Source organism: Nothoprocta perdicaria, unplaced genomic scaffold, assembly GCF_003342845.1.
Source record: "Nothoprocta perdicaria isolate Ctin4 unplaced genomic scaffold, notPer1 scaffold_361, whole genome shotgun sequence".
Classification (NCBI taxonomy): domain Eukaryota; kingdom Metazoa; phylum Chordata; class Aves; order Tinamiformes; family Tinamidae; genus Nothoprocta; species Nothoprocta perdicaria.
The window spans coordinates 548,961-558,797 of NW_020455601.1; the positions used below are offsets into that span (position 1 = coordinate 548,961).

A 9,837-nucleotide genomic window follows, 5' to 3' on the forward strand; every position below is an offset into this window, starting at 1 on the left:
GATCTTTAAAACCCGCTTGGATGCAGCCCTGTGCCACGTGCTCTAGGTGACCCTGCGTGAGCAGGGGGGTTGGACTCGATGACCTCTGAGGTCCCTTCCAACCTTCGGCATTCTATGATTCTATAATTCTATGAAAGGCTGAGAGAATGTTCAGGAAGACAGATCACTGTGATAGTTGATACTACTAGTTTACAAAAAGGACTTCATAATCTGAGTCCTTCAGACTCAGAATCCATCGGAAAAATGATCTAGCATTGTAAAAAGTCACACTGCGCTGTGCTGGATATATACCAGCACAGCACACTGAATGTCTGTAGTTCAGATCTGTGGATCTACCATAGTTTCCTGTACATTTTGCAGGTACCTCTGTGGTTCAAGTGACAGCCACAGATGCAGATGATCCTACTTATGGTAACAGTGCCCGAGTGGTTTACAGCATACTGCAAGGACAACCCTACTTTTCTGTGGAGCCAAAGACAGGTAACTTTCCCTAAAATCTGTATACAGTGCTTAGAAAATATGCATCAGAGTTTGCTTAATATACTTACTAATGTGTTCTCTGGGTTCATTGAATGCATTTGGTTACTGTTGATCTTTTACCTTTACTTTCATGTATTTGAACCRTGTGATATATTGACATTGTTGGAATTTGTATTTTTCCTTCCTACTTATCCTAACAGCCCCTAGTCTGTTGCGTACTGTAATCTTTCTCATCAATGAAAGTTCTGTGAAAATGTTTTTTGTAGATGCTWGTTTTGGAAATGTGTGAATGTCACATACTCAGAAGATTTCCTGGAGTATAGCTTTTTGACATGACCACCTCTCTGTTCTAATTTTAAACTGAAGTTTTGCTTTGAGAAAACTTCCTTAGCAGTTTGAACAAAAAGACAGTGTGCTTCCTTTCCCATTTTACACACCCCTTTGCAGCCATTAAATTAAAAAAAAAAAAACCCACATATGCAGCATTTTTTAATTATGTTTCATGAAATTGTTTAATGAATATTTTCAGCCACAACAAGATACAATTCTTAATCCTCTGTTATATTCATAAATATGACTTGTTTTACTATGTCATTTCATAGAATGGGAAAAAAAGTTCTTGCCGTGCTTAGGTCAATTTGGTGTTTGCGTTTACTGTTATGTCAACATGAGGAATAATTATAATCTCAGTTTCAGAGGTGGACAAACTGGAGAAAAGCAGATATGATCTATTTCCCCAGTATTTAATAAAATTCCTCCCATGCCGGGAATCAGACCTCAAATCTACTGCTGCACCTTAACTGAAAGGTCACACTCTATTTAACAGTACCTAAATTTGCAGAAATAAGTAGTTTTAATATTTTCATACTGCAACAGGTTGATCCTCAGCAAGAATATATGTCATTTAATATTTGCTCCTCATTGGGTATGATTTACAGTGCTTTTTATATCTGTCTCTATATCTCCCTCCATGTAAGTTCAACATATTTTGTCACAGTGACTGCAAACAGTCCCTGAGCAATAATATGGTAGTCTCCTGTAAATCCAAATCCTTAAGGACTGAGACTGAAATGCTTGCATACATTTTCATTTTGATATGATGCTCTAATTTCCTGGGTGCATAGTAATTAGCTTCCAAATGATTGGTTGGCATTGCCTAGCAATTTAACTATGACAGAAGAATAAGCAGGCCATAAAAATGTAGAAACAAATAAGTTGTGGAATTGTATATTAATTGTATTTTTTAAACTGTCAAGTAAAAAGGGTGAAATAGTGCCAAACAGTCAGTTTGTGAAGTGCATGTTTCAGTGAGTAATAGTGAGTCCTGCATTCATAAGAGAAGAAAGAAATAAAACTGTAACTAAACATTCAAGAGAGATCAGATGAAAAGATATGCCCCATTGTGCCTCTGCTTTATTTAGATTGTTTATGTTTCCTTTGTTGCTGACACTAAATGCTGATGGAGTAAATGGCCGCCTCTCTGGAAATCAGAGTTAGTGGCTGTACTGTGCACCAAGCATGAAATATTCATAAAGCCATCATGTTTTGAGAAGGAATATTTATTTCCTGATATATATCAGCAGAACTGAATGGATAAAACATGGAGCTTTCATCTGTTTTTTATCCATTTTGTCCATTTTAAGCCAAATAATTACAAGCTGTTTGCAGATCATCAAATAGATATAATAAAAACATTACTTCAGATATTATAACATCTTGTTTAATACATTATGACCTCTAATTACTTTGGATGCTTTAGAAGTAGATACTGTTGAAGCAAATATTTGGTAAAATAAGATAATTTCATGTATATATATGAAAAACATAATATATTAATAAGAATTAATGGTCGTTGAAGACATTCTAAGCTGAATCTTAATTTTGGAACATAGAAATGAATGTATATTTTACTTCAGAGTTCTAGCAAAGAGAAGATTTTGCAGGAAAATGGCATTACTAGTGACTTCATGATGAAGAAGGTTAAAAAAATTCAGATAATAATTGTATTCATGGATACAATTAATCAAAGATATATAAATGTAGTATTAAAATTAAAAAAAAAAAWTAAAATAAATATTGTAGTGTCAGTTCATTTCCCAGCCAGAAATTACATTTTCCTTTGTTGGGAATAGTAACTCTTTGATCTACTACCTTTGAAGGCAAGCTCATCTTTCACAGTAAAATATTTACCTGTGCAGTCACTTACTTACATTGTCTTACTGCAGGTGTTATCAAGACAGCCCTTCCCAATATGGATAGAGAAGCCAAGGACCAATACCTCCTTGTTATCCAAGCAAAGGACATGGTTGGGCAAAATGGTGGATTATCAGGGACAACATCTGTAACTGTCACACTGACTGATGTTAATGACAACCCACCCCGCTTCCCTCGTCGTAAGTTATTCTATAAAAAGCAAATTGTATAATTGTTCATAATCATTCTTCCTTTCTGTACACATTGTGTATTTCTAAATAAAGGCTAACAGTACTATGCTGCTTTGTTAAGTGCTTTGAGAATCATGAACACCAAGGTGCTATATTCTTATTATTATTGCTATTTTGGAAGATCTTTTTTGTTACCTAATAAGTTTCAGATCAATTGAAAAAAAGTGATGCACAACAAATGAATTTATTAATGTCTTTTGCTTTTTCTCTATGAGTAAAAGGACAAAAAATATCTTTAGCTCTTGCATCTTGGACTTCAAGATGCACAGTTTTCTTACTTGCCTAGGTATGTTACGTATACATAGGTATATGAGGCCACTCTTTTAGCCATTTAACAGATTTTTTCTTGTGCATACTGTGTTTCATAAGAAGTTAATTTCAGAAGAACGGAAATTTACTTTCTTTGATCAAGGTGGCTTTTGTCTTTAGCAAGAAAAGCAGAGAACAATTGCATTTTCAGACTTTAGAAATCTATAAATAGCATTCCGTCTGGAGTGCTTTTTTTTTTTCTTTTTTTGCCTTTTTTTTTTTCATTCCGACGTTCTTAAAAAAGTACTTGCAAAGCATAATTAACATGAAGAATACATTCACATTCATTCCAGCTTCACCTCGAATGGCAAAATCTGTACAAAAGAGATTTCCTGACACCAATTGCTAAAATAGTAATAGAATGAGGTAAAGATATTTTTGAAGGTGAGGATGCTATTGATTATAAGCTGCCTTATAACCAGATATCTTTCTGAGACTCTGTATATCGTTTTCCATTTGAACAAAAAAAAATGGAATTTTCAAAAATGCAGATAGTGAAATTATTGTTAAAGGAATTAATATATTTCATTTTCTGGTCATATTCAGATTGCAAATGGCATAATCAAGATATATAATTGTAAAATAATAAAATCTTATATTGATTTGATTTTAAATATTTTCTTTCTTTTTTCTATTTAGCGAAAAATAAAAGGGAAAATATTGTCTGCCTTGGAAAGCTGTAAACAATGTTTGCCTCATGATTTACATGTCAATTTGAAACGATGTTTTTGCGTTCCTGTCTTGTGCTTCTAATAGAAGAGATGATGCCCATAGTACTGAAAGTAGATACATCACAAGGAAGATCTAGCAGGGAAAGGGCAATTGTTCCATTTTAAATCAAAAACAATGTTTTATGTTAGCCTTAGCAAATATACCAAATACATGATTTAAAGGAAAGTAGATGTTTTCTTAACCCATAGCTCCAGAAGGCTCTGGATTCATTGTGTATTTTTCATTTCACAGGATCATATCAGTATAATGTCCCAGAGTCTTTGCCTGTGGCTTCTGTGGTAGCCAGAATAAAAGCTGCAGATGCAGATGTGGGACCTAATGCTGAAATGGAATATAAAATTGTGGATGGTGATGGTCTGGGAGTATTCAAAATTTCTGTAGACAAAGACACCCAAGAAGGCATCATTACAATTCAGAAGGTAAGTCTGATTTTCTAATGGATTCTGTTTGGGGCTGGGTAGGATGAGGGCAGGTAAGATGAGGAAGAGATTTCACATTCAAGAGACTTGACTTGACTGCTTTAAAAATTTCCATCACAATATTTCGCCTTGGTTTTAGTGTGTGTGATTCAGAAATTTGTAATACTTTGTACTGTAATTTCTCTTTTTTTTGTCATTAGTTTTATATATATATTTGTSTGTGTGTGTGCATTTATATATATACACATACATATATATATAGCAAAACTCCAGCATATATGAACTGGATGGAAATGTCAGCATTTATTTGTCATTTTTCATTCACCATGTGTCTTCCTATTAAAGAGAATATGTGAAAATATAACTTACAGAAAAAAAATGCCCAATTCAAAATAGAACTCAAATACACTATACCAAAATCTTGTCCAAAAATTGTCTTCAGTGATGTTGTTCTATTCACGAGGCACATGTTATTACTATTATAATTAAGTACTAGTGAGAATAGATCTTTCACAAGGTAATCTATTATCAGCAAATGTTATTTCAAAAAAGATAATGATATGAGTATTCTTATTCTTAACTTTCTATATGTTTATAATAAGAATAATTATTTTTTTAAACTGAAAAATCATATGTATATAAAAATATTAAAATAGTCTTTCTTTGATTCAATTCTTTGTGAAGAGCATCCTCTTCCAAATTTACTGTGCATTGAAATATTTTGGCAGAAATTTTCAGTTTTGAGGAGAGGAAAAAAATCTCAGGAGGAAAAAAATCTCAGAAGAATCTTCTGTGATAAAATTTCATAATCTTAATGCATGAATGCTTGGCACTGGCAATACTGAAACTATGACTCTCATAGTGCTAAGAAATCTATTGCGTTCTGAAATGTAGGACTGACTTGGCATTTTAATACATATGTAAGAGTTTTTCTGTATGAGGAGCTATATTTGTAGCTAATTAGATTCTATAGATGACCTTTCTTTCCTTATCGATGTAGTCTATAAATCTCACCTATCCATTTTTGCTTATTTTTTTCCTCTGATTCATGACTTCATTTCTAAAGCAATATAAAGCTTGAACAACACTTAAGCTTTGAAAGAAGTTAATACTGCATGTGTGCAAAGTAGTGGCCTAATTCTCTGATATCCTGAATAAGTACTGCTGAGAGCTGGTAAGCAGCATTGATGTCAGAGCAAATGGAGGATATTCATCATCCCCAAAAGATCAGGCTTTAATTCTTGTAATGTAAATCATCTTTTTTTACAGGGAAAAGGCAAAAGCATCCATCTTAGGCTTTTTGCATACTGTGCTAATTTCTACTTASCACATCTGAAACACAGGTGATGATAAGTTAGCTGTCTCTTTGTTCAACAGCCAAATTCAACGTGGCTCCTTCAGCTCACTCATTTAATGTTTCTGAGAAAAGATCTGGAAGAATTATGCCTTTCCTAGAGGGAAAACATTTGTTAGCGTCAGAGTCAGCTGTACTGAATCAGTTGGGGGCTCTGATGATCCAGGCTGGGAACTGCTGCATATGTTTTAATTTTTACATGCTCTCATAAGCATGGTGTTTGTATCTGGAATCTATTGATTTCTGTATTGTGTGGTAAGCCAGATAATTGTTCTTTTTTATTACTACCCTCGCTTTAGTCATGGAGCAGAACTGAACTTTCCAGTGATGAACATTTATCCTGAGAATTGCTCCATGAAATGGCTAATGGACCACACTGAAAAGGTTGCCAAATTCTAACCCACTGTAATCCTTCAGATTGCTAATCATTTTTAAACCTAATGAATACTGAAATGTTTTGACACAAGAATTCAAACCTTTTCTTGCAGCGTTTCAGATTTTCTCCCATTTTCCACCTATTATTCACTTCACTCTCCTTTCCATACCCAAGGGTGTCTCCCTCTGTTGAGAGCATCTTCCAAACCACTGGATGATGTTTGCTCTTCATCTGAATTCCAGGGAACTTGCTGCCCTTTCCATACTTAAAAGACCCTCCTGATAACCCTGCAGGCAAAAATGGCAGAGAACACTTATTGAGAGAAAAGAAAGTGAAGAGCTCAAGCACAGCAGCTGCCAGAGCATGGCTGCTTTCTAGTTCTTCCTGTCTGGAGGGCATGTACATACTAATCCATTAATGAGAGTGTATGCAGACTAAATGGGCTTCAAACTTTGAGCCTAACCTGCCAAATCACTATGGAGTGAGCCAGAGATTGTCACTGCATAATAATGTGTGCTTGTTAATAAGGAATGAGGAAGAAATTAAGTCTGTAGTTTGGAATCTGCCTAATCCCAGCATTTCACAATCCAGCACATGAAGCAATATACACCTTTGAGTGCAATTAGCTGTCTTCTTTCCATGCCCCTGAAATCAGATGAGACATTGAGGAACAACTCAGCCTCCAAATGAGTGCTCATCATTTTAAACTCGTATGTATTTATATGCTCAGATAATATGTCTGTGTACACATCTAGTAGTAAAATGTCATGGCACAGAGCTCTGAAAGGCACACTTGGACTCTAAATGCAAATGCGTGCTTGGGTTTTGCATACTTTTGCTGCAATTACACATACAAATGAGTATCTCTGAACAGCTGATGGCTCTTTTTCATTCACTTTTGTGTTGGACATTGTGCAGGAACTTTAGCACCTGGTTATCAGATTTCCACACACAAACTACAAATTTTCATTCTTTTTTTTTAGAAAAAAACACCCATTCTGAGACAATTTGAGAAGTTAACTCCCTAAATGAAAATGAAAGCATTGTTCTAACACAAATATTCAATTTTTTATAGAGGAGCATCAAGTATAAGGAAAAATATTTTTCTTAAAAAAAAAAAAAAGATGAACATTCTAGAGGGGAAGTGAGATTTAAGAACTGGTAAGTAAAACAGGATATGTGTATGCTCCAAGTGAATGGAATGTGAAAGAAAATGCCCAAGGATCAGGGAAAAAAATGGAAATAATGTTTTAATGTACTCAGACAGATAATTTGTAATGTACTCAGACAGAAACCAAACATATGAAGTGAGTATCATGGATATTGATATTAGAATGAGGAAAGTACTCTATGGTTAGATATTTCTAAACATTGCTTGAATATAATAGACTTGTTTAAAATATATATATATTGAATTGGAAGGTGCCAAGGCTGATGAATGTGGTTTGGGTGTATTTCTTTCCTTTTTTTTTTAACTTCATGTGCATTTGGATGTATTTCTTCTCTGTACCCTAGGGACACAGAGACTTCAAAATATCAAAAGTCAGCAGGGAAAAAAGCATACTCTTATTCTAACAGTGATAAATGTATTATTCATCAAAAAATGAACTGTATTCTGGCCTCATTTATATTTTTCTGCATTGCTAAATCCAGAAAGAATTCTTCTTTGCACAGCTTATTCTGGATTTTTTTTTCCTCCCAAAATAGTTGGAGAACAGTAGCAAAATACATTCTGTACCAGAATACGACATTTGCTGCTCTATGACTTTTTGTCATACAGTTGCAAAGATTGCGATAATAACATGATATTGGTATATCATGTAAGGTATTTATGATGTCTTGATTTCCTCCATCCAGGTCAGTGCACATGTTTCACTGAATGATGGAAGAACTTGACATTTAAATAAGATGTGAAGTTAGTGTAATTCAAAAACTTGCTTAAGATATTATATGAAAAAAAAAAAAAAGTTGTTTGGAAGTATCCTTTGGGACTAACAAACCCTTCTTCATTGTTCTATGGATTACACTGTAACAGAAGGTTAAATCTAGGAATAATGGACTTTTTTTCTCAGTAAGCAGTGAAGATCAGCCAAACTAAGATTTCTTTTTATGACAACACCTAGTAGCAGTAGCTTAGTTTGCTTAGAACCACATACTTAGTCAATAGCACTAAACATTAAAGTCTGCCTTCTTCTGCAATATATAACTGACTTTATATACAAGCAACTTAACTTGCATTTATCTAGGGATGCACAGAATAGTGCATTAATAAGTTATTATTCAGATGCCATGCTGTGTTTACAACCTACAATAGGAAATGAAATATTGCAGAAAGGCAAAGTTTACTTTCCAGAAGCTGATATAAAAAACAGTGATTGGACGCATAGGTGATATAGTTCAGAGGAGTGTTTCCAGATTCATTGGAAGAGTTAAATCCAGATCATCCATCAGGTTCAACTTGCTTTGCAATTCTTTCCATTTCTTTTCTTTCCTTCATTAAATAATAAACAAGCAAACTTTGGCTTGTCAAATGAAAAAGAAGAAAGACCTTTTTTTTCACTTTTAACCTGTACAGAGCAATCTAAAAATATTGCCTACTGAAATTCCACGCTCAAGTTTTGAATGTTGCAAATAATATGAGAGTTTGGATCTAAACTCAAATTATTTTTTTCTGGTTCATCTTGCCATTCACACACTTTGTTTAATGAATACCTAAGCTGATATCATCTAGATACTTAAATTACTTATTTTTAAATAAGATACAGGAAAACATCAGGCTCCAGGTGACACTTTTAAGAGCAAAAAAAAAAAAAAAAAAAAGTCTTTTACAGCTTTTGAAATTAAATTGGTCATCTATATTTCCTATATTTCTTATGTGTATTTCAAAAGTTTATCCTGGTTTTCAATGTGACTCTGTTTTCCATTTGTAGAGTAAAAGCCATTCCTTCCTGTGGTTTAATTTGTAATTTATATTCTGCTATCAATATGCAGTTAGTAAGGATTCAGATTATTTGCATATAAGCAGTAGACAAATTTGACATTGGTGAGAGTATATGAAACAGAAACAGAAACATATCCTACAAATATCGTTTTAAAAAATGGTTTAGATTTGTCTTTGTAGTAGCAGAGTTGAAGAAAAATTTATGGAAGTGAATGATGATTCAACCACTACAAAAAAAATCAAGTGTCTGTGGAAACCTATGTGTGTTCAAATTCAAAATTAATTCATGTCACAGAATCCTAATCTTAATCAATAAGAATGGAATTTTGGTTTCCACTTCTGTGCAAATGCTTACAGAGATCATACTGTTTATACTCTCCAAAAAATAGTTTCTAAAAATTGTGCACAGAGAAAAATATCATATAAGTACTGATAACACTTTGTTTGCAAAGTTGCAAACTATAGTTAGGCTTTAATAATAGTAGTAGTAGTAATAATAATAATAATAATAATAGTAATAATAGTTTGGTAACCAAACAACTTAAAATACAAACCTGATATTTAATATGTATTCAACTACATCTTTATCATATACTTGTTTTTTAAGAGAGTATTTTTTTTTTAAAAGAGCTGTACGATATTCTAATTGTATGTGTCAAGCCTTTGAAAAGATGTATTTGAAAGGATATAAGATTCAAGCCCTTAGAAGGCTATAAAGGGATCTTAGTGAAATTTAATGCAAGAAAAGCCTGAAGAGTCTAAAGAGGGATGTCACATCTTAT

At 33.4% G+C, this 9,837-nt stretch overlaps 1 protein-coding gene across 1 annotated transcript in view; it reads left to right on the top strand.

Moving 5' to 3' along the window:
- Positions 1-4,402, top strand: part of LOC112951680 (cadherin-7-like) — a 50,864-nt gene extending 46,462 nt beyond the window's left edge. Inside the window, exons 4-6 of the mRNA XM_026044423.1 lie at positions 361-480; positions 2,706-2,873; positions 4,197-4,402. Coding sequence (XP_025900208.1) covers positions 361-480; positions 2,706-2,873; positions 4,197-4,402 — 494 coding nt within the window. The remainder of the gene's footprint in view (positions 1-360; positions 481-2,705; positions 2,874-4,196) is intronic.
- The last annotated feature ends 5,435 nt before the right edge of the window (positions 4,403-9,837 follow it).